The sequence below is a fragment of the Numenius arquata genome, chromosome 11 (genome assembly GCF_964106895.1).
Source record: "Numenius arquata chromosome 11, bNumArq3.hap1.1, whole genome shotgun sequence".
NCBI lineage: Eukaryota > Metazoa > Chordata > Aves > Charadriiformes > Scolopacidae > Numenius > Numenius arquata.
The window spans coordinates 33,660,218-33,687,342 of NC_133586.1; the positions used below are offsets into that span (position 1 = coordinate 33,660,218).

Below are 27,125 nucleotides of genomic sequence, written 5' to 3' on the forward strand. Positions count from 1 at the left end.
GTCCTCATCTTTTACATCGCACTCTCCTCTTCCCACGTACTCTGCTCGGCCCCATCCTTGTACCCTGTCTCCCATGGGAACACAAGCCTGGGAAGCCACCACACTGTGCCTTTGAGATAGCATGAGCCCCAAGGAGCAGCACAGCTCCTCAGCGACCAGGGCAGAGGAACAAGGTCCCTCTGCGACCCCGTCCCAGCCACCTCAGCACTGGGCAGGCCGGGCAGGCCGGGCAGCGGCACGTGGCACACGCCGGCAGCACCAGCAGAGAGTAAGATGGGCTCCACACGCGCCCAGCACGTGTGGTGGAGCTGGTCCCGGCGGGCAGCATGGGCGCTGTGTGCTGCAGCTCCTGCGGCGCTGCTGCCTGCACACGCATGCCCCACGCACGTCCGCTCTGCATCTCCTGCGGCGCTGCTGCCTGCACACGCACGCCCCACGCATGCCCCACGCACGCCTGCTCTCGCAGACCTGACGCCAGCAGCAGCACAGCTGCTCCAGCACCCAGACCCCCAGCCTCTGAGCACCCAACCCCCAGGCCTGGCTGGAGGCGGGGGGTGATGGCCGGGAGGCTGGCTAACCCTGGCGGAGGCTGGGCTGCCTCTTGGGATGGGGCTTGAGCACTGCCCTGGGCTGGGATCCTGCCTCAGCCCAGGCAGAGCCCGACAAGCCTCGGGCTGGTCACTCCAGCAGCCATTTCTGCCTGTTCCCGTCTCTGTTGGGGCACCAGGGGCTCTTCCTTCCCTGGGAGAGCCAGGGTGCCAGTGGGTGGGAGAGGCTGGGGGGCTACAGAGCCCGTGTACCCCCCCAATTGGCAGGCAGTGCAGTTGCAGCCTGCAAGCGGAGAGTTCCTGCAGCCCTTCCATAGAATAGGTGACGGCAGCCCAATCGCCCACAGCCCTGTGCTCCCAGTCCGATGCTGGGGCAGCCCCTCACAGCCCCGGTGCATGCATGCACCCCCGAGCGCAGCTCCAGGAGGGGCTGGCAGCCCCCGCTCAGCAAGTGGGTCAGCTATATATACACGGAGCAGCCCCAGCAGCGCTGGTACCAGGCACCTTCCTGCCTTGCATCATTGCCACCCTAAAAACCATGGCCTGGAGACGGGGGCTGGCTCAGCCGTGAAATGCTGTCGCATTGCCAAAAGCACTGATGAATCTGCTCCTTCAAAGCCATTGCCCTGAGGGCTCCCAGCCCTCTGCCCTGCTCAGCCACGGCAGCCACCACAGATGCGGGGGGACCAGGTGGGACCGACATCCGCCAGACGGATGCTCCCAGGAGGCCATGGCTGCAAGCTGTGTGCATACTCCTCCACACAGAGCAGGCCCCTGGGAGGGAGATTTCCACTTCCATTTATCGAAACCAGCTGCCCCAGCTCGCAAGCACAAGCTCAAACCCCTTCATTAAGGCTGGGCAGACACCTCCTGGGCCCGAGGCGCACAGGCATGCCCGCTCGGCAGCGTGCAGGCACGGGTTTGGCTCCTAGGGTGATGCTGAGCAGCTCCGGTGTGGCACACCATTGGGTAAGGACACTGTGCAGCAGGGCAGTTTAGTCCCAGTATCCCCAGTTTGCTGCACCCCACAGGCAGATGCCTTCCCCACGGCAACCTGCCCACCTCAGCTGCACTGTTGTGGTTTGTGGGTCCAGTAAATCCGGTGCTGGAGCCCAGGAGAGACATGGTTTGAGGTGCTTTTGGCTGCAGCCCCCTTCACAGCCTCACCAGCTCCGTGCAGGAGGAGAGGGCTGGGGTTCACCCTGCACGCCCACAAGCAGCTGGAAAAGCCCTTTGCAGCCTACAGGTCTCCAGTTGTCTACAGTCAAACCTCACCAGCCTCTCACCCAGCCCGGAGGGTTGGTTATTAGGCAGAAACACTTTAATGAGGCAGCTCGTTAAAGGCAGGAACAGATTAGCCCAGGAACCCGAGGAACTCTGTGATTGTTGAGTTCAAGAATAGGAGAAATAAGCCTTTCCCTGGCAGTGGTAGGAGATGCTGCCTCGAAGTGGTGGGCTGAACCCATGAATCCTTAAAGCCCTTTCAAAGCCCTGCACCCTCCCAGGAGCCTGCGTGAGCTCTGAAGATGGAAGATGCTGGGAAGGGAGAACCATAGCTTGAAACCTATGAAAACACCCACTGAAATAGAAGCGGAAAATACTCCATCCCTGATAGTCAAGTTCAGGCACTGCCTCCTCCACTGATCAAGCAAAATCCCAGCACCAATGTGGACTTCCAGCAGGGATGCTCCAGGGAGAAACCCTTTGGCACGACACAGCCCCACTGGACAGAAGCGACGTGGGAGGAGAGGCAAAGGCAAGCAGAGTTCAGAGTTACAGTCACCAGAGAAAAATTAACCCTGGAAAAAAAGTCCCTTCTCCATTTCCCACTGCAGGGAAAGGTTTGCAGATCATCCCTTTCCACAGCCAAATGAAATGCTGGTGAGCGGTGGAAGCACAGGGTGAATGGGGCACCCCGGGAAGTCAGGGTTACCTCAAGGCCACCCGGGCAGCAGGGAGAAGAATCAGGCCCGTGCGATGGCTGTTATGAATGAAGGTGGGAACGGTGCTGCTAAAGATAACTTGAGAACAGGTACTATTAATACTGTACTATTAATATAGTATACCAATACTATAGGGCTTTTTTTTTTGTGCTTTCTGCAAGGCTGTCTCTGGGATTGGGGAACGCTAATGGATCGGGCCCTGCTACAACACCGGGGAAAGCGACCGTGCATGTGCATCGCTGGAGCCCAGCAGCAGACTGATGCCCTCGAGGAACGAGGACCAGCAGCAAGCGGCTGACAGAGCCGGCCACCCGCCACCGCCGTGGCAGCCCAGCGCCGGCCGGGCGCTCAGGGCGAGGATCCCGCGCGGGAGCTGCTGGCGAGGCTGCCGCCGTGCCGGTTTCCATGACGACTTCAGCACTTGGCGCGAGATGGAGATGACGGGATCAGCCAGGAAAGTAACTGAGCGGAGCTGGTGTTCTCCGTCTGCCACGGCCGGCAGCACAGCACTGCCAGCCCTGCATGGCTGGCTGACACAGGGTGAAGCCCCGGGAGCCTCCAGGCATCTGGGTCCCCCTCTCCTTACAGGAGTAAGGAGACATGTGCTGGCTGCCAGTTGTCCCTGTGAAGTGGAGTCTGCCCATCGCATCGGTCCCTCCCTTGACACCTCCGTGAAAGCGCAGTCAATTCCCGACCCCCAGCCCCGTGCTGGCCGGCACATACGCAGCACCGGAGCACCCAGCCGGGATTGTGCCCCTGGCTCTCGCCCCGGCGCTGCATTTCCACTCCTGGTGGGGCTGCCTCCCTGGCGGTACCACCTCTGAGCACACACATCCCTTCAAACCCCAGTTTACGGTGTCGCCGCCAGCCGGCACAGCGGGCAGCCTGGCAGGGGGGTAACTGCCTCCCCTCTGCAGCTCAAGGAGATGCTGCAGGCAAGGGCCAAGCTGGCACCGGGGCCAGCCAAGCCCAGCAGTACCAGCCTGTACCGAGACAACCCGGACCCTCGCTGGCCCTTGGCCCCCACAGAGGCTGTTCCTGGCTTCCAGGTAACCTAAGATCAAGAGCTCCAGTCAGACGTGCTCAGCCAGACGTCCATGGACACCACAGAGCAGCAGGGAACCGAACACCTGCAGCATATGACTCCCCAGCTGGCACAGTCCCCCCCAGCCCCAAAAGCCCCCAGTGCCCAGCTGAGGAGGGGTCCTTGGGGACCGCGTCCCTCGCCAAGCCACCACACGTGGCTGCTGCATTCCCAGGCTGCTGGCGGGGAGTGTGCGGGTCCAAGGCAGTGTGGCGGGCGGCTGGGACCCCCTGCACCCCCTCCCGCCCACGCACAGCATCCTGCCGTGCGCCCTTTTATTCCAGCAGTGCAATTAGCCTTGCTGACCCCTGAAATCCTCAGCCTCTCTAAGCAGCCATGCATTAAATCCCGGATCCAAGAGTGGAAATAGACTTCGTAAAAGGCTTATGGCCCTATTTATTACATTTTACGCATGACGGAGTCCGACAGCACGGCAACAGCGCTGCGGTTGGCGCTGGCTCTGCCTCCACGCCGAAGCAGACGGACAGATGGACAGGCAGGGTCTGGAGCGGGCAGCAGCGCCTTGGCGGGTGTCTCCTCCTGGCTGGGCTTGGGTTGCCAGCTGAGTGCTCCCTCAGATGCAGGCAGGCAGGGATATCGATCTAGATGAAAGCTAACACCGCTCTCGGGGCTGGGTAACCGTATCTGCTGCACATTTGTATTCCTTGGAGCAGGGCGGGAGGGCTGCAGCCATCTGCCGGAGCGGCTCGGGGATCCTGGGGACGCTGCAAGCCCTCCAGCCAATTCTCTGGCACTGCCTCCTCCCATTTCAATGCGCAGCCTTTACCTTCTCTATTTCACCTCCACCTTGCTTAGGGCCAAATAACACAGACCTGAGGAGGGCATCACCAAAATGGCAGGGTCCTCTGTTCAGACTCAGGGCCACCTCCATCCAGCAGGGACTGGTGGGGCTGCCAGGTCCGGGCCTGGTGATGAGAGATGAGGGGCCATGGTGCAAGGTTGTACAAGGGCACCGTGTGAAGCCAGCGTGCATGTGTTCACCAACACCTCCCCGGGGGTCCCACCATTTAGCCAGGTGGCTCCTGCCCTGGTGGACCCTTCATGCCAGGGTGAGGTGGTACAAGGCTGCGCAGCTCCGAGGTGAGGGGCAGGGATGGGCAGCAGGCAGACATGGAGGTATTCAGACATGCCTGCACCCGCAAGCCATGGCGTGCAGAGGAAGCAACAAGAAAAGCACCGAGATGAAGGCTCAAATATCAGCAAACACAGGGAATCCTCCTGCAGGTCTCCGTCAGGGACGCAAGACAGACTAGGGGGCCCCTGCAGCAGCACCGGGCAGCCAGGCTCTCACTGTCAGCACTGCAAAGTGGGGTGGAGCAGAGGGGGCACACAACAGTGTCCCCTCCATGCACTTATAAATAGCTGCTGCAGAGACTCAAGCAGCACACCATGTGCTCCATGATCCAAGTCCCTGGGATACTGGCACACATGGACACAAACAGCAGTTCCCTGCTTCCTCAGAAAGAACCCACAGCACCCTCATCACAGGGCAGTCAGAGATGTCAAGAAACAAGAGTAAGGGTGACCCTGTGCACCCCTGAGATCTCCGTTTCCATCAAACTTTGGTGCAATGTTTGAGCCTTGCTGATCCCAGGTGGTACAAGAGAATCATCGAATCATAGAATGGTTTGGGTTGGGAGGGACTTTAAAGATCATCGAGTTCCAACTCCCCTCCCATGGGCAGGGACACCTCCCACTAGACCAGGTTGCTCAAGGCCCCATCCAGCCTGGCCTTGAACACCTCCAGGGATGGGGCATCCACAAGTTCTCTGGGCAACCTGTTCCAGTGCCTCACCACCCTCACAGTGAAAAATTTCTTCCTGATATCTAATCTAAATCTACCCTCTTCCAGTTTAAAGCCATTACTCCTTGTCCTATCACTACATGCCCTTGTAAAAAGTCTTGCATCAAGAAGCAGAAGGAAGTCCATGGGTTGTTCACAGTGCCCAGATCCTGCTGCTCACTGGGTCTTGGCCAAGCGTAGGGGTCCCAGTGCCCGTGAGGGTGGGGAGTTACGTCCCTGGGAAGGAGAAATGGCACCTGTGGGGCGTCCCCCAGCTCAGCAGTTCAAAAGGTTGGTCCCACATCTTTCATTAGAAGAGCTCAAAGGACTTTGGTGCCTGCGGTGCCCTGTACACCTAAGGGCAGAAGGACCTTCGCACTTCCTTGCCTTTCTGCCCAACCCCACGTCGTAGTGGTGGCTCTGCTCCAGGAGCCCTGAATGATCACCCTGAGGTGCTGCAGCCCCACAGGGTCCTTTGGCAGGGCAGGACCCGGAGAGTTCACCCCATAGCTCAGCTCTGCTCCTGTGCTTTGGAGCATGGCTCCTTCCTCCAAGGGGGGGCAACGGCATGTTAGCAAACAGCATGTTTGGGCATAGATGGGCTCTGGCCTCAAAAGGCATTGAGGCGTTTAGAAAAAAACCTGCAGTTCGCATCTCAACAGGTTCCTGCTGCCCCCCCAGCCTGTGCAGCCCAGTCTCTGCTGCGAGCTCCTTGCTGCCCCAGGACGGCTGCAAGCCCTCCCTGCTGATGGCAGGGGAATAGCCCTCCTGGCTTGATTGGAAGAGGTTTAAACTCACCCCAAAACCCGTCCACAAAGGTCCCATACCCACCAGGGCACTCACAGGCTAATCCTCCCTCCAGAGCAGCTGCTATATTTAGGTATCTAAATGCAACAGAGTGGCTCTTTCCAAAAAAGAGTTAGTTTGGGTTACATAAATACCGAGAGAAATTTGAAAGCTGTGTTTCCAGGTCCTTGCACGGCCGTAAAAGCCAGCAGCAGAGACGGGGACAGTCTCCCCCCGATAATCTGCCTTTCATTTATTTTCAACTCAGCTGGATGTGGTTTCCAGCTCCTCTGGGTGGATGGGCAGCAGGCGAGGGGTGCAAGCTGAGACGAAGGAGCCCGGGCAAGCGGACCCTCACGGGCAGGTCCTGGTCACTGTGGGCAGGCAGTGGTGTGGGGGCTGCCAGTGCACCCCATCCCGGGAGCGCTAACAAAGGAACGGAGAAGCCATCGTTGCAGGCAGGCCAGGCAGCACGACGATAGCACGGGCAGGAGGACTCAACAGAAGTAAGTCAACCGAGCAGCTCCATCCCTCCCCACCAGTGCCTGTCCTAACAGCCCCCCCGCAACATCCCTCCCTGCTCCGTGGCTGACTTCCTTCCTCCTGCACCCACTTCCACAACCCGAAGCCTCTGGTCCCACGAGGAGAGGAGCCACGCGTGCACGAGCCTGTCCATGCACGAGCATGTCCTGCACAACTATGTTTGCTCACCCTGAGCCCCGGGGCTGCAGGGCAAGGGTTGCCCCTGCTCCCCAGCTCAGCTGCTGGTTCGAGCTGGTGAGGAGGGTTGGTTGCTGGTCATCAGCAAAGCCACGTCCCCACCAGAGCTGGGTGACAACATGCACCACAAGGGTTTCTGGGGACGTGTACCACATGCTTTCATTTTCAAAATATATATAAATAGACATGCTTATTCTTCCTAAAAGGACATGGCCACAAAAAAAAATTAAAAAAAGGGCAGCTCAAATACCATCCAACCTTTCAGCCTGAGAAAACCAAAGAACCACACAGTTCTCACAGGCTTGAGCTCTGTTACCTGGGAAATGGGTTTTAGCACCCAAAACCCACATGCTCCAGTCTCCTGGCGGGGCCCACACAGAGACAGAAACTTCCTTTTTAAGAAAACCATTTGCAGTTTTCTCTTTTCATTATTAGCACGGTTAGGTCGTGACTATCTGTGTGCAAGCTTGCTCGCAAGGAGAAACGATGCTAGTTGGTTTAAATCTCCAGCTATGCAGAGCTCTGGGGTTTATGCTCTTCAAAGGAAGGTTTAAAAATCCTCCCGTCATTAAGATGCTGGGAGGTGGCTCCGAGCCACACACAACTCGCGCAGGCAGGGCTGCAGGCCCCGGAGCAGCGGGGGAAAGGAAGGCAGCTAAGCAGCCGCCGTTTAAAGGGAGTCAACAGGAATGCAAAGTTTCATTAGCTGGAAGCCAAGGGCCACGGAAGTTGCAAACGTTTGCAGCGAGGCTGTGCTGTGCAAGTCCCGGGAAATCGGGAGAGAGGGACTTGAGCGGGAACAAAGTTCGGCCCCGCCGTGCTGGGTGCCAAGCGAGCAACCTCTGTGTGGCAGGAAAGGGCACTGCCAGCTCGCCTGGTACGAGCCACTGCGCAGCCCCTGTGTCCTGCCCTGCCCTCTGTTAGTGCTGCCGGCCCGGCAGGCAGGGACCGATCCCCCCGGCACACCGCTCCGAGCCCGGAGAGCGCAGGGTCTGCCTGGGACACCTGCGAGGAGCCAAAGGACCGTGGCCACCACAGCCCTGCGCCCACCGGTGTTGGCACGGGATGCTGGCAGAGGAGCTGGCCTCTGCAGGGGACAGAGAAGCCGGAGCCTGCCCCTGCTTTGATCTTCAAGGGGAGCTGTGCGAGTGCGATGTTTTACACCTCCAGCTTCTCACTGTTATCCAGGCGGGTGTAAAACCATCACCCTGGCTGCAGTCAGTGCTGCTCTTCGCTCTAACCCAGCCTGGCTGCTGCGGCGCTGGCTGGAGCTCAGTCTCGTGTGCGTGCAAAGGGTCACGGCAGTGTCCCGCTGGGATGTTTCCTGAAACACTCCACAGCTACATTTGCACTTTCTTCAATAGAAAAGCATCACCTAACTTACTCCTATCTAGGCATTTTGGCTAAAAATGAAGGAAAAAAGGGCTCAGCAAGAAGACTGCCAAGGCTGGGGGACAGGGACCACACTGCCTGCTCCCAGCAGCAGCTCTCCTGTGTTGAGGGACAGCTGGGGCTGCTCCGGCAGCGGGTCCCCTTGTGGCAGGACAACCAGGTCCCCAGCTGTCACTTGCAGGCAGAGAAACCAGCAAGTCCCCCCTCATCCGGGCAGGAGGGAGGAGGAGAAACATGATTAGAGGCAGCTGGGCTTCCTTTCGTCCGCAGGGCACAGCCGGCTGCCCCAACACGCTGCCGCTCAGCCCCCCGCCTGCGCCGGGATGCTCTGCCCTCTCTCCTCCATCTCCCCCCGCCACAGGATTTCCTTGCTGTTGATGTGCACGAAAATTAGGAAATGAGGGTTCCTCAGGGACTAGGTGGGGAAGGCAGCTTTTGGCGGGGGGAAAGGATGACACCTCCCACACCCCTCGCCCCGCCGCCCCACATGCCGGGGTCGGCTGGGGTCCTGCAGCCTCCCCAAACAAAGGCCGGGGAAGCAGAAGCGACAGCAGCGATGAACTTGCCACAAACTGAAACAGGAACGGGGGAGCCCGGCCATCGGCGCTGGCTCAGCAGAAGGGGCCGTTGGGGCCGGCGTGGTCCCTGCCGCTGCAGGCAGCGACCGCAGGGCGCAGAAGCGGCGCAGAGGAAGAATTTAGAAAATGCATCTCAGTAAAGATACGCTGCCCTGCAACCGTAGTCGCTGCAAGAGCTCGAGGCACTCGTTTTATCCTCCGCCACCTCAGCAGAAAAACATCCATATAAAGCACGTACCGCTTTGTCCCAGGGGAGGGGAGAAGTGTCACATCAGCCCTCCCGGCACGCCGGGGTCTCTCCTGCTGCAGCCCCCATCACACAGGCTCCCCCTCCCCAAGGGCAGAGGCATCCTGCTCCCAGCTGCCAAGGCAAATGCCCACCTGTGCACTGCCTGGGTGGGCAGGGTGCCGTGGGAGGGGTGGGTGCGCACAGGAGGGTATAAAAAGCTCCTGTGATACTTCAGCAGGATCCTCATTGTGCTCCCTGGGCACACAGCACTGAGGAGCATCCTCCCCCACAGAGCCCTCCTGGCTCACAAATAGGGGGAGGCATGGGTAGGCACCCAGCACCCACCGGCTTCGCCTGGGGACAGCAGGGATGCAAGATAAGCAAAGCATTTTCCCTAAGCCCCACACTGCTGCCCGGGAGCCGGCAACGATCAAAGGTTAGTCTGGCTACTGGATGGGGCCATGCAAAAGAGCCCCCAGGGCTGCCACAAGTCTCCACACCTCCCACCAGCAGACACCAGACTTGCCACATGGGGAACCCCTCCCCGGGGGTTTCCAGCTCTTACAGGGCCAAAGGAGATCTGCAGCTTTTATTTTTCCTTGCCTTAATTCTGAAGTGCACGTGTTTAACGTAGCAATTAGCAGCAGCTCAAGCCTGGGGAGGTGCAGCGAGACGGAGCAGGGTAAGGACAGGGCTGAAGAGACCCTGAGCACAGCCAGGTCTGTGCAAAGTCCTTCGGCATTTCTTGGAAGCTCCCATTATAAAAACCCAATAAATAAATAAACAATAAATTGTGAGCCAGAGCTCAGGAAAAGTGCTGAAGAGCAGAACAGCCGAGCGATAAGGGAAGGGAAACACATTGGCTGGACCATCACTCAGTGCCTATGGAGCGGCTGCCCCTGGAAGTAGGTCATTACCTCACCTGACCACCCACCCCATTAACTTCAACCTTTAGTCTCCGGCTCGTTACTACAAGCGGAGGCAGCTTAAAGCATCCTCTTCCAGGCACCGGCAAGAGGGTGGTTGGCCAGGCAGCAGGCGGATGGTGGGAACCTGCCCACCCCACGCAGGCAGGGGAGCCGGCTGCCCGCTCCGGGAGTGCGGGCAAGGGGCTGCCCCAGCCTGTGCCCCCTGGGAAGGACGAGTGCCACGTGGCTGGGACGGCGGCGGTTGGCCCGGCACGGCTGCGCTGGCAGCGGCGGCTCCGGCGCGTACAAAGTTCCCCCTCTGCTAAATCACTTGAGGCTGCCAAGCAGTCACGAGAAATATAAGCCCGCGCGGGGTTGCCATGGAGCGGGGCTCGGCTGCGGGAGCCCGAAGCCTATTCCTTCAGCAAACGGGTTTGCCAGCCAAACCCCTGCAGGCATCTCGTGTCCCCGGCTTCTCTTGCCCCGGCTCCTCGGTGGTGGCCAGGGAGTACAACATGCATGTTCCCAAGCACAGCCTTATCTCTGGGGACAGCCCTTTCCCAGCACAGCCAGGGCCCCCTCCGTGCTGGAGAGCCCCACGGGGCGCTCAGGCTCAGAGTGCCCTGCGGGGACGGTGGCCCTTACCCCGGTGACGCCATCTCCCCAAGGCCATGGGCAGGCAGAAGGAGCGGTGGCTTTGGTGGCGTTTGCCCCGCAGGCAGCGAAGGCACGAGCTGTCCCCACACACCGCCTCTGCCCCAGCTGGATGGGTGACATCCCCAAGCTCCCGTGGGTGCTGGCACATGCTGGCCAGGGAAGAACATGCCCTTGTTGGCACTCTGCCTGCTGGAACACAGACATGGGGCTCTGCCATGAGCCAGCCCCCGACCCCAGCAAGAGAAATCTCAGACCCTGGAGGGCTCCCGCTCCTCGAGACTGGCAGGCAACAGTGGCTGGCCGCACAGCAAATGGCCCGCCAGGAGCTATCCCACAGCCTCCCTGTCCCCAGCCTCGTGCTGGGGACCACGGGACCCATTCCTCAAAGGCAGGAAGGGGTTTGGGGCAGGAAGGGCATCCCCCAGGCATTTTTCACTGGACAACCGACAGTGCTGAAGTGCCAGAGCAAGTGGAGTTTCTAACTACAAAGAGGCTTTTGACATTGGAAAGGTTAATGTGGGAGAGAGATCCGTCTCCTTCACAAAGCTCCCTTTGCTGGAGGCACTAGGTTAAGACCTTAATTATTCACCTGTTGGAGATGTGCCTTTCCATTACGGCATGAGACCGGGGCAGGGATGTGCAGGCAGGAGGGAGGAAAGCCCATGGCATGGAGCAACCCCGGAGCCCGGCCAGCGTGGGGAACACCAGGGGGTCCTGTCAAAAGTCAGGGGGTGAAAGCGGGCGGGTGTTCGAGGAGGCTCTCCAAGGGACCAGATTTCAGAGTAGCCCTCCTTTCCCCCCGCCGCTCCTCCCTCCCGCTGCTCTCTCCCGGCTCGGAGCGGCAGGCTCAGCAGCACGCCACGCTCACCATCTCCCGCAGCCACCGCTGCGGCGCGGGCGCCTGCCGGCACCCCCAGCAACCGCCGCCCCCCACCTCGCAAAGGTACCGGCGTGGCCTCTGCAAACTGCCACCCTCGGTAACAGCCACCGTGCCACAGCAGAGCTGCCCTGGGAGGGCGAGGGGGGTCTCCAGCCCTGGGGATGCTCCAGCCCTTTGACCCAAGCTGCAGCAATGCAGCCAGGCTGAGGATAACACTCTGCACAGGCCCTTGGGCTGTCTCAGACATCCAGACTCCCCTCCCAAAAACCTCTGAGAGACAAGCCGCAGAAAAAGCAGAATATCCGTCTGCTCACTGAGGGCTATAAAATTAGGGATGCATCTCCACTTTGTTACTAACAGTAATAACCCACCCGATGCATTGCTTTTTCACCGAGGGCTTCACTGTGCCTCCTGCACTCATCAATGGATTAAGCTGTTAGCAGGAGGCTGAGAAGTTAAAGAGGGAATATTGTATTTCACTTAATGTGATCTTTAAGCATCTCTCCCAGAAGCAGCCTGGGTTTGGGTTGGTTTTTTTCCCCCTGCTGCACTTTGTTTGGGGTTTTTAAACAAATCGAAGCGTAAGAGTCAAACTGCTCCTGCCTCTGGCGGGGATGCTGAGAGTCGCCGGCTACTCCGCGCCGTCCTCGGCAGAGCTGCCTGGCTGCACTCTCCAGCACCTGGTGCCAGCAGACCAACCAGCTACAACCAGCTTCAGACCTCTCAGCGGCAGAGTTGCACAAAATGGATCAAGCGGGCCCAGAAATGACACATTTCGAGTTGTAGCAAAACAAAATCATCTTTTTTTTGTTGTCGTTAAAAAGGGAAAAGGAGTTGGCAGGAGATAGGCAGATACCAAGTGAAGAACCCTGATTTTCTTTCTGTAGCAATGCAGGTACCACGTGAATCATCGCTGTCCTCGATATGTAAATAGAGGTTAGCAGGCATCCTCAGCACAAGCCCACATAACTAAGGGACTGATGCGAATATCCATGCCAAACCTTCACCATCCATCTCCCCAAGAGCCCTCCCAAGGATTCCTCCACCAGAGAGGAAGGGATCTCCTGGCACCTGCACGCACCCAGCTGCGTCTTTCTCGAAACCTACTGCGAAAGCAAGGACTGGGGAGGAGCAAGCGTGGGGGAGAGAGGAGGAGAGTCAGAGTTCCTCAAGATTTCCACGAAGGAAATGGCTAATATTCGTGATCTCATGGCCTCCTGACACTGTAGCCTCCCAGGATAATCTGATCTTGTGGTGGAGCACTGGGGACTTTGCGGAAGCAGCTTTCGGGCTTCATTGAGAAGTCCGTAACCCAGTTGTAAGCAGAGGCTGGTACAGTAGTACTGGGGAGAGACGTCAGCGGCCAGCCCGGGACCGCCTCCCGCTCTGAGTTATAAAGCAGGCATGTGACAGCAGCCAGGGCTGGAGCCTTCCCCGCAGTTTCATCACAGGTTAAGGTACAAGCACAACACGCGCTTACAACTTCAGGCGTTTCTTAAGCAAATGCATGCAAATCATAGCTGGGGGGGGACACTTTTTTTTTTTTCTCCTTTTTTTTTTTCTTTCCTTTTTGCCCCAGCCTTTAACCCCTCTGCGCACGTGGGGGCAGAGAGGAAATGCAATTTTCAGAAGCAGGCACGGGGCAGGAGAGTGAATGCAGGCTGCACACCACTGCCCAGGGAACCTGCAGCGGGGCTGCGAAGATCCCTTTGCCGCTCTTCACATCACACCCCCGCAGACGTCAGCCTACCACTAACTCTGTGCGCTACCTGCTCTGCTCCCTCCAACATAGAGCAGTGTGGGAGAGGGGGAGAAAAAAGAGTTCCAGCACAGCAAGCCATATTTTTAAGAGATGCCATAAAAATGGTCTTATTTCACCACAGGCCATTTCGCAGTCCCCAATTTTGCAGGGGATGTCCACAACATGGTGGTGATTTTGCACCAGAGAATGACAATTCTCAGGATTTTTTTTCCCCCCTTAGCAGTCCCTTTTTGGAATAAGATCCCTAAATTGGCATGTCAAACGCTGACCAAAAAAGCAAAATGAAACAAGCCTTGAGACGCGTGCTGCAATCACAGGAGCTTCTCATCTCACCTTAAGCACGTGGAGAACAGGCCGGTTATTGCAGGGAAGTAGAGCCAAGGAACTTTCACCTGCCCAGGGAGCAAGGGGGCTGGGGGGAGCCGCAGCCATCCTGTCATACCGCCCGGGGATGGCATCCCACACAACCTGCCTCCTCCTCTATAGCCCACCGTTCCCCCAGCAATAATAAATCCGTCCAAATCAGAAAACGCAAACCGCTTACAAAATCTTCTTGGCCCACTTCTCACCCTTCCTGACCCTTCTGCTGTAATCAACCTGTCAGCAGCTCTTCGTTAGCAACCGAAGCTCCCGCCTCCCCCTTGCTCTGCCCCCAGCAAACCGCCCGGGTCCCCTGGCAAGCCGGAGCACTCCGGAGCTGGTGCATGCGAGGAGAGGCGCTGGGACTACATCAATCTAGCTGGTGGCAAGACCTGCCTGGTTCTGTCTGGCACATGCACCAGGGGCAAATCTGATTTGCCGAGTCTTGAGACCTTATTTGTTTTGAACCCAAACAGCAGGATTAGTCCCCGTCCTGTTCCCTGCGCACACGCTCCCGCTGTTTGCAATCCCAGAGCTAAACTGGTGAGAGAGCAAGGGTTGGGATGAATGTGCTAGCTTCACAATCGAAGCTATTTTGTAATCCGTGGTTATGAAAGTGAAGGGCTGGAGGGATGATATATAACTACAGAAAACTCTTCCCACTTGCACCAGCCTCATCAATCCGACCGGGAAATGCGCGGTTGTGCTCCAGATCAGTCACGGCTCTTTGCTACTGCCCGGCTTATTGTATAGCGCTTCTTTTCCACCCCCCAAAATGGAAAAGCATGCAAGCCCTATAGCCAGCACGGCTCGCTCTCGTGATCGTGCGGGAGCTGCCAAGGAGCCTTAATCTGATTTTAATCCCCAGCTCTGTCCAAAAGGGAGCCCATCCAGATTTTGGAGCCGCTGACTCGCAGCACCGAGACCCCCTCTCCCTGCCAACCACCCCCCCCACACCCACCCCCCCCTCCTTCCCCAAACCTCCATCCCCCAAGATCCCAGCCCGTATGCGTGTAACTGACGCTCGGCATGACTCATCCCACAGCCCGGCTCTTATCAGCCCCCACCGCGCAGCCCCCTGCGGAGATCCCCCCCCACCCCCCCACCCCCCCTCCTCCCCCCCCCCTCCCTGCACCGCGGCATCCCCCTCCCCACCTTTGCAGCGGGGGGGGGGGGCTGTTGCAAAGGGGATATGGGTGGCAAAACCCATCAACCCATCAACTTCTCCCCCCACCTCCCCCCCCAAAAAAAAATTCCCTGCAGAAAGGGGAGGGGGGGGGGGGAGAGTCCACGTGCGAGTGGTGCTGAAAGCACCGGCGGGGCTGCGGGGTTGCTACCGCGCCGGGGGCCGCCCCGAAGCCACGGGGAAGGGCGCGGAGAGAGCCGCGGGGGCGGCAGGGTTCCGCGCGTCCCCCCTTTGCGCATCCCTGGAGCAAACGGGACCCCCGCCAGATCCTCCGGGGTACCTGGGGGAAGAGCCGGTCCCCGCACCCCCCCCCCTCTGGGGGGGTGCGGGGACCGGCTCTTCCCCCAGGTGCCCCGGGAAGGGGGAGTCTGCCGGCTTGCACCGCGCTGGGGGAGCCGGACAGCAGAGCCCCCCCGCCCTCCCTACCTGGCTGTCAGCGAGGTAACTGAAGACGAAGGAGGAGAGATCCTCATCGAGCAGAGAGCTGCAATCCGGCCCCGGCTCCGCCATCTTCCACCTCCGGCTGGAGCTGAGGCGGCACCGAGCATGCAGCAGGCGCGGCGGCGGCGGCGGCAGCGGCGGCGGGGAGCCGGGCGGCCGGCGGGGCGGAGCCGCCCGCAGCCCCCGCCCGCCGGCTGCGGGAGTCGGGGAGGGAGTGGGGGGGAGGGGGGAGTGGGAGGGAGCAGGGGGCAGGAGGGGACACCCGCGGTTGCGGAGTGCCCCGTGGGGTCTGCAGCGTGGGGCAAAAGCAGCTTCCCCCGGGGCACGCACCCACCGCGGGCACCCACCTTAATGTGTACTTTAAAGTTCCCGCTCTTAAAAGTTGGGGGCACCCGGCACCACTCAGCAGTCCCTAGATCACCCCAAGTTCAGATATAGAAACCCTGAGTGCAGCATGTTGGGCTGGGGGTCACCTCCAGACTCGGCGGGTTGGGGGGCACATATAGCTGCAGTTGCAGAGTGTCCCCGGGGGCTTGCAGCCACATGTGGGGCACAAGCAGCTTCCCACGGGACACGCACCCACCCCGGGCACCCATCTTAAGCATCACTGTGCACACCTTAGAATCATAGAATGGTTAGAGTTGGAAGGGACCTTAAAGATCATCGAGTTCCAACGCCCCTGCCATGGGCAGGGACACCTCCCACTAGACCAGGTTGCTCAAAGCCCCATCCAGCCTGGCCTTGAACACCTCCAGGGACAGGGCATGCCAGCTCTTAAAAGTGGGGGCACCCAGCACCACCGGGCACTGCTCAACAGTCCCCAGACCACCCCCTGTTAAGATATATAAACCCTGAGTGCAGTGCATTGGGCTGAGGGTCACATCCAGGCTCAATTTGGGGACACCTATGGTTGCAGAATGCCCCATGGGGCTTGCAGCCACATGTGGGACACAATCACCTTCCCCCAGGACATGCACCTACCCAGAGCACCTGCTTTAAGCAGTGCCATGCACACCTTGTATGTGCCAGCCCTTAAAATTGGGGGCACTCAGCATCACCAGGCACCACTCAACAGTCCCTAGATCACCCCGAGTTGAGATATGTAAACCCTGGGGGAGGCCTGTCGGGCCGATGGTCACATCCAGGCTCGGTGGGTCTGCAGTGGGCTGGGGCCAGGTGGCTGAGAGCAACAAGGAGAGAAAAGTCTTCAGATTTCCCTCGTTTTTGTCTCAACGCTCATCCCGCTGTTGCTGCGAGTGTCTTGATGTCACGCACGTCAATTTTCTGTCTGGGGTTTTTAGGCGTGTGCTAAAAGCCCTTTCAGAAATAATTAATGATGGGACCAAAAATCTCATGAATGTTCTATTTACTTACCCGTAGCAATTACATGGGAAAGAGCAGGGCTTGGCGCTGCAGCCGGAATTAGCTGATACACAACCAACCGAGTGGCAACACCTGCAGCCTAATGGCTCCAGATCCTCAGATCCCCTCAGATGCCTCAGACGGGCCTGTGGGATGCTTGGTGCATAAACAGCTGATGAAGCAAAGCCATGTGGAATGATCCAGCCGGAGAACACTGCGCCGGGCTCTGACAGAAGGCGATTCTTCCTCTGGTGGGAAAGGCTTGCTGCCTCTCCGTGGTCTTGCCTTGTTTTTCTTTCAAAGGAAGAGCGCCGAGACCGTTACCCAAAGTGCTTTTCAAGCTGCTTCACCAGCAATGAAACTTCTCTTCCCCCTGGGTGGGAGGTCTGGGCCCAGGGCCGCGGTGGCCGGGATGCACGGCTGCAGCTCGCCACGGGCACGGCACAGAGCACGGCGCTGCCGGGCTGCGGCGCAGGGAGAGGAAGGGCCCGGGGAAGGAAATTGCCTTCCTCTGGGGAATGTGCTATTCCTTGCAGACCGAGACTCAAATTCACAGCTGACCCTGCTGGCCGGTGACCCAGAGTGCGTTCCACCCCCCCACCCCCCCACCCCGTGTCCCTCCTTTGCAGAAGACGCAAGCGCTGAACACCATGGGGAGAGGAGATGAGCTGAGGACAGGAGGGACGTTTGCCCCGTCAGGGGAAGCAGCAGGACTGGAAGGCCTCACCATAAAAGCAGTCTTTTGGGAGGAATTTGTTGCACAAAAGGCGAGGTTCTTGCTCGAGTATCTCGTGATTTCCTTTATACCAGCTGTACTCAAATAGGAAGTAACCATTAATGGGAATTACTTGTGAAATTACTTGTGTTATAAAATCAAGCCATGCACAGCCGGGAAAATACCTTTTCCCTTCTGGTGTGCGTGCAAGCACAGTTCCTCCTTTCTCCTTGAAGACAAGCCCTTTCCAGTCGCTGGCTGATGGCAGCCCGCGGGGCCATGGGGTGCCCACCCTGGCAGCAGTGACCCACACGGTGGGCTCGGCCGGGCAGCCCAGAGGCACTGGAGGAGCACCAGGAAAGCAGAGCCCAGCCTGCCCTGCCCCATTTCTCCTCTGGACAGAGGTGGGTTACGGCTTCTTTCAGCCAAGCGGGCAAAACTGGATGGGATGTTGGGGTCAGGCTGCCCTCGTGCCAGGAGGGGACCGGAGGACAGCAGAGATGGAGCGAAACAGGGACATCTCGGAGGGGTGGACTTGCTGCTGCTTCATGGGTTTCGGTGGGATCCCAGAGGACGAAGTGCAGTTGCTCACGTGGCTGCAAGTCGGTGTTAACATGCTCCGACTTCTGCTCCTGACTGCTCTGGACTTTTGCACAGTCCAAGCGTTTTTATGTGCCTTTTGGGTTTTTTCACCTATAGAACAGAGATCACGCCACTTCCCTGTGCCCTGGGGCTTCTGGGGGGATTCGTTGAATAAAGAGGGCTTCGGAAGCACCAGGAGAGAGGCAAAGGAGGACAAGATGTTATAGCTGGTATTGTCTCCACCTCCTTAGAAGTCAGTCATGTGGCAACCTCAGAAATACCCATGGTGGGTAGAGAGGGCGTCCGATCCACGGTACTTCAGTGCCATGGTGTGAACGGGATGTTACAGTCCCCACGTCCAGCCTTCTCTGTCAGAGCCACTGCAGTTTGGCTAAGAGCTCTCGGCTTTCCTCCTAAATCAGAACCTCAGCTTTCTGAGTCCGAGAGCCGCCAGGGCTCCGGCTTCTGCTGCTCTTTGGATTTATGTACTCAAAGAGGTGTCAGCCGCAGTCGGGCAGAACCAAGCCCCCCATGCCCTCCCCTCGCCTGCTGGCCCTGGCTGAGCCAGATGGCCCAGCAGCACTGCGCCGGCGCTGCAGCCAGCCGCAGCAACACGATGCTGAGCCCGGAGGGGCTGGGGATAGTATTACCAAGGTAAAATATAACAGGAAAAGTCTGCAAATGCCCTTTCAAAACAGCAGCGAGCGAGTAATGTCATTAGGCCAGCGGTCAGGAGGGGACAGGGTTTGAAGGTACCCTTAGCCTACCAAAGGCCAAATGTGGGACAGGGGCAGGAGCCAATGAGCGGGGCTGGAGAGGAGACACCCCGCACTGTGCAAACTCCCGCCTTCGGTTTCGTGTTGCAGCTGCCCCTGTTTGTGGATGAGAGAATGTTGTAAGGACCAGGCAGCACCAGCAGTGAGAGGCAGCAGCAAATGGGGCTCCTCCGAGTTACAACATCCCCAGCCCCTGGTGGGTCCTCTCCAGCCCCCCGTCTTGTGTCACTCTCTCCTGGGCACTAAAATTAAATGCAACCCCAGGGGGAATTTGCGTGGTGGCCAGGACAGCCACCCCAGTGGCCACTCTCGCTGGGGACAGCAGGGGAGGGGGCTCTGTGCTGGCTGGGTCTCTCCGAGCTGGCGGTTGGGTAAACTGGGGGCAGCCAAAGGGGAAGGTGCCCCCACGGCTCTCCCAAAGTCCTCCCCTAAAGCAATCTTCATTCATGTGGGCTGCTAATTAGAGGCCCCGCTCCCCACAGGCAGCAGTGGTTAGCAGTGCTGTGTCCCTGGGTTTCACTGACTTTCTCTGCTTGGCTCCTTTCCACGAGCTCTGCTTTTCTTTCCCCTCAGCCCCGCTCAATGTTCAGCTGAGCCTTGTCCTTCACCTGAAGTCACCAAGCGCAGGGACCTAGTGCTGCTTTTCCTCCATGCTTTCTGTGTCCTGATCAGCTCCTGATCAGCTGTGTTCACCTGGGAGCTCCTGCCTCCTCCTCCTCTTTCTCTTCTTCCTCCTCCTCCTTGGTTTCCGACATGCGGGCTCTGTGATGCTTAATGGTCAGCAAGGAGTGAGCCTCTGGAAATGCACCACTGGGCAACACTGCTCCTCGCACCCATAAGCCTGGGTGGAAACTGCCCCTCCACTCTCAGTCTGATGTCCTCTTTGCCGCAGGACTGAGGATGTGGCCTCTTGGGCTGGAGAGGACCTGGGAAACAAAAGAGTGGCTTCAGAGGACAAGTGGGTGCTGGCTGGGCTCCTGGCTCTGAGCTCCAGCTTGTCCAGGGAGCGGGGTTGTGGCTGTGCTTATTCAGAGGCTGCCGTTCCTGCTCCAGCATCCCCAGGCATCACTGGGGACCGATGCTCTCCCATGCCAGGGAAGCCCCTCATACAGGGGCACCATATCTGCCTGTGATGTGGCAGAGACCCCCCTAGTCCTCTCTCCGGAGTGCACCGGCAAAGGGTCCCTTCCCACCTCGTGCCACCAAACTCAGCTTGCTGCAGCTCTGTTCCCTGGAGCAGAGACAAGCACTTGGGCTACTCCGGCAGAGTAGCCTGTGGCTGGCACTGAGGGCTAGGGGATGCCCACACACAGGGTGATGTTGTACAGGGCTCCAGCCTACCCAATTCTGCAGCCTGCTCTTCTCCAAAGCTGCAGCCTTGCACATGCTGTGGAGCTAAAGCCATGCAGTTATTGCAGAGGAGATCTATGAAGAGAGGAAAGGAGTAAGAAGGGGATTGTGGATGAGCTATTGAAACAGATGGGAATTTCCCGGAGCAAGTGGCAGAGGCCAGGCAGTGCAGTGGATGGTAGGGAAGGCTCCTGCGCGATGGCTCATGCTGCCCACCAGCTGTGTGGGCTGAGCGAGGAGACCAGGATGCCCATTGCCTCCTTATGGCGTTTTCAGTGACTCATTTGTCTGAGCGAAGCAGCACACCCGCAGCAGCTGAAGCAGCCTGTCCTCCTCCCCAGGTTGCTCTGGCACAGCGGGGCCAGACATCCTCTTCTGCCTGGGGACAAGAGCCCAGCAGCAGCCTGGGGCACTCAGCTCACCCCCTATCTCACTTTATCTGGGGGAAGAGCCCCTCTGTCAGAGACCCCACACGGCTCTTTCTGCACTGCCTGACATCCCTCTGTGGAGCCCCAAGCCTTCCTCTTGCTGTTTCACCGGCAGCGTCCCCATGTGCTGCTCCAGAGGCAGCCTGGTGTGGTGGCATCAGCCATCCATCGGCGTGCAGGGACCAAAGGGAGCTGCACCATATGGAATGTGTCCCTCACACTTACTCTTTCACTCTCACTTCCCCGCCACACCATGCCACTGGCGGCTCTCAGTCTGCGCTGATGGTGTCTGTCATTGCCCATTGATGTCAACTTGCTGTCCCCTCGCCGGCCCGCCTGCCTCATCCCTGCCTGTGGCACTGCTTGCCCTCCCTTCCTTGCCCCAGCCTGGTTGGATGGCGCTGGGACCTGGGATGCCTCCATCCGCATTGTCCTGCTGCCAGCTGCTGCTCTGCCCTGCTCCCTCGGAGGAGCGAGGGGCAGGGGGAGGCTGGCCGAGACCCCAACCAGCCTCATCCTCCTCTGCTGACCCTGGCCCTGAACAGGGCAAGTCCTCCTGCCTCTCCTCAGGGGCTGCTCAGAGTCTGGGTGCTGCCATCACTGTTTTCTCTTCCTCTTTCTGTTTAACTGCCTCCTCCTGGAGGCTCGCCATGATGACCCGAGTGGCTCCCGATCCCCCTGCACCAGCAGAGCTGACCAAGGGGACAAGCAGCGATGGGAGCTGCTTTGGAACCCCCACACTGCTGAGTGAGGACTGGCTGTTCCTCAAGCAGCCGTTGCTGGCAGGGATGTCTGTGGGCATCTCCCCACCTCGTGGCTCCCAGCCCAGGGCGATCACCAGCCAGACTGCCCCCATCTGTCCCCAGGGCCCCATCCCACAGCACCCGCCGTGCATCCCCCCTACCCTCCTCACCATCTCTCCTCTGAGCACCCCCCATGGTGAGTGGCCATCACTGTCCCCAGCTACTGCATCCCTGGCCTGGCCACCAGTGGCGGGAAGGGGCTGGTTGTCAGTTCCCAGCTCCCTGTTGCTGCAGGCACGGGTGTTAGAGCAGAAACCCCTCCACAGGGGTGCTCCATAGCACTTTGGGGAGCGGTGGTGACGGGGCCATGGGCTCTGTGAGGGGGAGGCTGGGGTGCTGGGGCAGTGGGTGCTGGAGCATCTCCTGGCCCCACACAGACACCGCTCTGCTGTTCCTCAGCACCTCTGCACGGTGTCCCTGGGCAGGAGACACTTCAGCTCCAGCCAGCGCTATAAATAAAGCCACGCTCTTTTATCCCACCAAATAGGTTCTCATTGATTTCGCCTATTCCTCCGCTTCCCTCCTGCGACCCTTTGATATGTGAAGTCAGCTATGGAGGAGGTCAGGGAGCCACCAGCCTGGTGGGGAAAATGCCACCCCCTCCAGGCCCTCTCCCCAGAGATAGCCGCTCCCCCCTGGTTTTCACTCTCTGAACAGGCGGCACCACTGGAGGAGAAGAAACAAAGCTCCCTGGTGGAAGTTTGCCGGCTAATTATTTATTAATCTCCTCCTGACAGTGCAATTGCTGGCAGCGAGGCAGCCCTTGAGCCCCCCACCACAGGGAGGAGAATGAGGAGGAGGATGGAGAGCTCTGCTGGTGGGACCTTCTTCCCGTGGCCAGGGAGCTTGGGGTAAGCCGACACGTCGCTTCCTTCTCCGGCTGCTTCGGTTACGCTTGTACCGGTGTCTGAGATAAGGGGGGGGTCATCCCAGAGACCCCTGGGACGAGCTGGAAAATGCTGAGGGCTGGTCCCTTGTGGGTGATGTCCTTGTGGGCTCAGCCTCCCCAGACCAGGCACCGGTGAATGCCTGCTTGCTGCAAGCAGTTATCCTGCACGCAGGGAGCTCCCCGCGCAGACGTGGCTAGCAACAGAAATAATGCAGCAAAATCACAGCTCACGCAGTCTTCCTGGCACTTGAAAGCACCTCGAGAGCTTAAAAAGCTGCAAGATGCTCTCGTTCCCATCCTTTCCCTGCTATCCTCGCCGCTCGCTGCCTGTGCTCTGGGCCCCCCTTCCCGGGGTGGGGGTTGGGGGTGCAGCACTTTCCCAGCCAAACGGTACCAAGTTGAACACGGCGAATCCTGCCCGCACCATGCAGCAGGAGGCAGGGAGCGGGGCTGCGGGTGACTCATCGCCATGCAGTATGCAATTACCAAGGCAAGTGCAGGCCCCTGCTGTTTTGCACAGGTATCTGTGTCAGCCAGGGCTATTTCCAGCTCTCTCCGCGCTCCCGTCTCCTTTGAGAGGTAAGGAATACAGCCGCCTGGGTTCTCTGCCTGCCACAGGGACGGGCATGATATTCCCATGAGCAAAGAGCCAGGGGGTTGGATATTGCATCCCGAATTGCACAACGGGGGGAGGAGGGAGCGGTGCGAGATTGCCCACGCATTTTATGTATTTAAGGGCGCACGCACTGCCGCAGACCGAAGGGAGACACGGAGAGATGCGGTGAGGCTGCACAGCGCCCATTGCCACCGACTGAGCGCCAGGCGAGGAGAATTTAGAGCTGTTATTATTAGCGATGCTGGTAGCGCTAAAAGGAAGCGGCAGGGATGGGATAAAGCAGAATTTGGAAAATGCTCTGGCCTGGAAAGGCAGGGGAGGGACCAGGATAAAAGGAGCAAAGCAATGTGCGGCGGCACCTTCTCCCCTCCCTGCTGGAGCAGATAACTGCAAGCTCCGCGGGGCAGCATCTCCATCTCCCGATCTGTACACCGAGCGCACGCCATCCCCCACCAGACTGTTAAGCCAAACCACGGTCAGAGACTGGGATTTTTTGATTCCCCAAATGTTTGCCTAAGACTTTGCTCATTGCTTTTCCCTCCAGTCGCTGGGAGCAGGAAGCTGAGGAAAGCTCAGGTGTTGAGCACTCCTTGGACAAGCTCCAAGCGAGGGCTACAGCTCTCCAGCCACAAACCTTGCTTGCTACAGGGGGATTTGCAACTGGGATAGTCACAACCGGGCAGCAGCTGCAGCCCAGTCGTTATGGCCACAGCTGTGTCATCACAGCACTGCTCTGCACAGCAAAACGCGTCTGCACTGGGGTGGATGGGCTGCCCCTTTCTGGGAGTCTGCCCGGGGGAAGCGAGCCTGGCCTTGCACAGCCTCCGGGAGTGTTCCTGGGATGCTGGAGGTTTGCTCAGCTTCACCTGGAGGCTGCCATACGGGAGAAGGCTCCCTATGTGATACGAATGTGCCTGGCGCAGGCCACTCCGTGCCTACGCAGCGTGATGAAGCAATGGATATATGACATTACTGAAGCCCCAGGGATCCCATACGCCACTTGTCAGGGTACATTGTATATCCTGTTTAGCTACCCTGGAGATGAGCAGAGCTCATCACCCAGCTGGGCTGGGGCAGATGGGTCTGCTGGAGGCAGGCATGGGGGATAACGGCTGAAGGAAGGATGGATACACAGCTGGGACCTGAGAAGGGGCTGAAAGTGCTCCATGCCTCAACCTCCCACCTTTGCCTGACATGTGTCCACCGAAGCCTGGCCTGGGCAGAGGATGAGGCCACAGTCAGACCTCTCATGAGAGTGGGCTCTGCCCTCTGCGGACAAGCCACTGGGCTGCAAGTGGCACCAAGTGCTTTCGTCCTTCCCGCACCCCCCGGCAGAGCCCTTGACATGGGAGAACTGCTATTTTTTTGCTGGAAAAATCACATTAACCATCCTCAGCACCGCCTCCCTGGCCTTTGTCACAGTTTGGTGCCCCAGTGCCAGCTTCGTTTTAAAAGCATTATTTATTTTTAATAAAAGCTGATCTAAACAGCAACATTGTCGGGATGACAGAAATAAAAATGCAGTGGTTGTCACAACTGTCAGCACCCTCGGGAACGGGGGACCGGCAGTGCCCGGCTGCACTCCCCTCCAGCCTGCCTTGCCAGACGGGCAGAGGAGGAAACATCCGGCAGCGTGTGCCTGCCGGCAGCCTCCGTGCCAGGAGAAGCAGGGCCTGGGCTGGTTTTTTATCACGCAGGTGCACTCCTTCTGTACACTTGTTATTTTCTAAATGTTTAGTAACTTCAATTTCATTTATTGCATGAATAAATGAGCAGATATAACATATACAAGTGTTGGGAAGTAAACTAGTTTGTTAAGCCCCTTCATTAAATGAACTATGTATTATTAAAATAGTTCATGTTGCAATGAACTGATATCACATTAGCAACAGTAATAAGAAATGCTGTTTATCCATATAAAACCAGATTTTCAGCGCATGGATCTGGTAGCAAGCGTTGAGTCGGTGTGTGGCTGTAACCATCATGGCATAAACCACGATGACCAGTGGCATCTCCATTTGCCCACAGAGAGGTGGTGGGTCATGGGGCAGCATTCTGTGTCCCAGGCTGGTGGCCAAGCTGAGATCTTCATCCTGAGGTTCTCCCTGGAAAAGTCTGCCTCTGCTGCCCAGCCCCAGCCCCACGGCAGTGTCCCACAAGAGGGGGTGAGCAGGAAGGGAGCAGGAAGGGAGCAGGAAGCGAGCAGGGAGCACGCCTCACTCGCTTCCTGAGCATCTCTGCTCCTTCCATCACTCTTCCTTCTGGCGGATGGGAATAAAGCTGTACTGGAGGCCCTGGGGAGAGGCCTGCCTGGTTCCTGCACACCCCTGCCCCTGCGGCTCTGCCCACTCTGGCCAGCTCTGCTGGTTTCTCCCTTGGGGCTGTGGCTTTTGGCAGGGCTGGGCAGGGGCAGGGTGCCGCACCAGAGCTCCTCTCAAGCTTGGTTTCTCCCCAGGTTTTCCAGACTGGCATTATTTTCAGGCGTGAGCCCTGTGAGCAGCTGCATTTGAATGCCGCCTGGCCGGAGTAGAGTGTAGCCGCGGCTGGGACAAAACAAAACCAGCATTCACGGGAGGTCATTTAAATTCCCAGCAGCTGTTCTCTCCCAGCACGCTCACGCCTGCCCTCCTTTGCTGTCCACAGGCACTTTCGGGGGCTTTTTCCCTGGGTGGTAGGGGAGCAGACAGGCAGGCACCCCCAGGACACTGGGTAAACCCAGTGTGACGGGGCTTTGGGCCAGGTGTAGCCACGGGACCCCGAGCAGGAGCTGAGCCGTGCCTTTTGGCCCTGAGTGCGCTCACATGAGAGAGAAATTGCTCGCGCGTGTTTTGGTCTGGTTGGGTTTAACCCCAGCCCTGCTTTCCCACGTGTGCTGCCGGAGCAGCAGGCAGGGAGCAGGCAGGGAGCAGGCAGGGAGCAGGCAGCGGCACGCCGGGCTCCGGCAGCAGGAGCAAGCACGCTGCGGTTTTCCAGCCGGAGACAGGCAGCTGCTGTGAAGAGCTGGTGGTGAAAAGCTGCCTGCAATCCCATTACGGCTGCGAGCAGAAATGAGTTTAGTGGCCTCAATTTAATTCCCATTTGTACATGGTAAAAAAAAAAAAAAAAAAAAAAGGAAAAAGAGGAAGAAGGGTGAAATCATGAATCGGTATGGACCGGCTGGGATGGGGATGTGTGTGCTGCAGCCGCATGGGAGGCATGAGCTGCCAGGGATGTGCCCAGCTCCGGGCAGAGGGTGCTGTGCCAGTGGCAGGGATGGGTGATGCAGGGGAAGAAAAGGGACACATCGCTCTGGTTGGATGTTCCCAGCACACCCGAGCCCAGGCTGGGAGACCTGCTGCGGTTTCATGTAACTGGTGCTCACTGGGCACGGGGTTCCCCCCATCCTGGCTGGAGACCCACATCGACAGCAAATGCATGGGCTGCTGTGGGCCAAGCCAAGCCCCGTGGGGCCAGTGCCTATATCTCCCTCCTCTCCTCACTCCTGGGATGTGCATGGGGCTGGAACAGACCTGGCCTCGGGAAGGCTGGGGGAGGGAGGACGCTGCTTAAAGCCCTGAGGAGCCAGGGCTCTGATTTCAAAAAATAAAGTGAGGATTTTCATCTGTATTTGCTTAGTGAGTTAATGACTTTATTTCTGATTTGATGCTCTTGTCTCTGATGACTCAGGCACAAAAAGGGAGAGCAGATAAGAGCAAAGAAGCCCGGCTGGAGGGATGCTGGTGGCTGCTCAGTGCCCAGAGTGCCCCGGCCTGGATCCCTTCCAGGAGATTCCAGAAATGCTGTCGGCACTGGGAGGAGGACCGCAGGCACAGGGAGGGCAGAAGTTCAGGGAGTGAAAGCAGGAGCAGCCATCCCTGATAAGAGATGAATCTGCCCTGTTATGGCTATGGCAATCACACTAACAAGAGCACTAAGTATTTTATATTTGGCATGACCTGCCTGGATCACGCTGTACCACCCTGGCCCTCTGCCCTCGTCCTCTTCTGGGAGGAATAAACCTCTCTGATGGGGAGGAGAGGAGCACTTCTCCTTCCCCTGACACTTCCAGGGACATGGCTGCTGGTCCCTTGCCCCATGGCGATTGCCAAGGCTTGGCAGGCGGTGGGGAATACCCCCAGCCTGGGGGAGTGAATCTGCCCCAGAGCAACCCAGCCCCTCTCTGGCTCCCTTTCTCCACCACAAGAAACAAACAGAAGTGTTTAGCCTGAATTAGCTGTTTTAATCAGGAGAGCAACCCCAATCTCACTGCACCCAGTTCCCCCCAGCCTAAGCAAGAAACTGGGCAAAACACACCTTTTTTTTTTTTTTTTTTGGTGAGGGGGAGGT

The 27,125-nt window shown here is 58.5% G+C and overlaps 1 protein-coding gene across 1 annotated transcript in view; it reads right to left on the reverse strand.

The window, feature by feature from the left end:
- The window catches only part of PPARGC1B (PPARG coactivator 1 beta), a 51,002-nt gene extending 35,655 nt beyond the window's left edge, over positions 1-15,347 (reverse strand). Inside the window, exon 1 of the mRNA XM_074155578.1 lies at positions 15,264-15,347. Within this exon, the coding sequence (XP_074011679.1) occupies positions 15,264-15,347 (84 nt within the window). The remainder of the gene's footprint in view (positions 1-15,263) is intronic.
- Between the last annotated feature and the right edge of the window lie 11,778 nt (positions 15,348-27,125).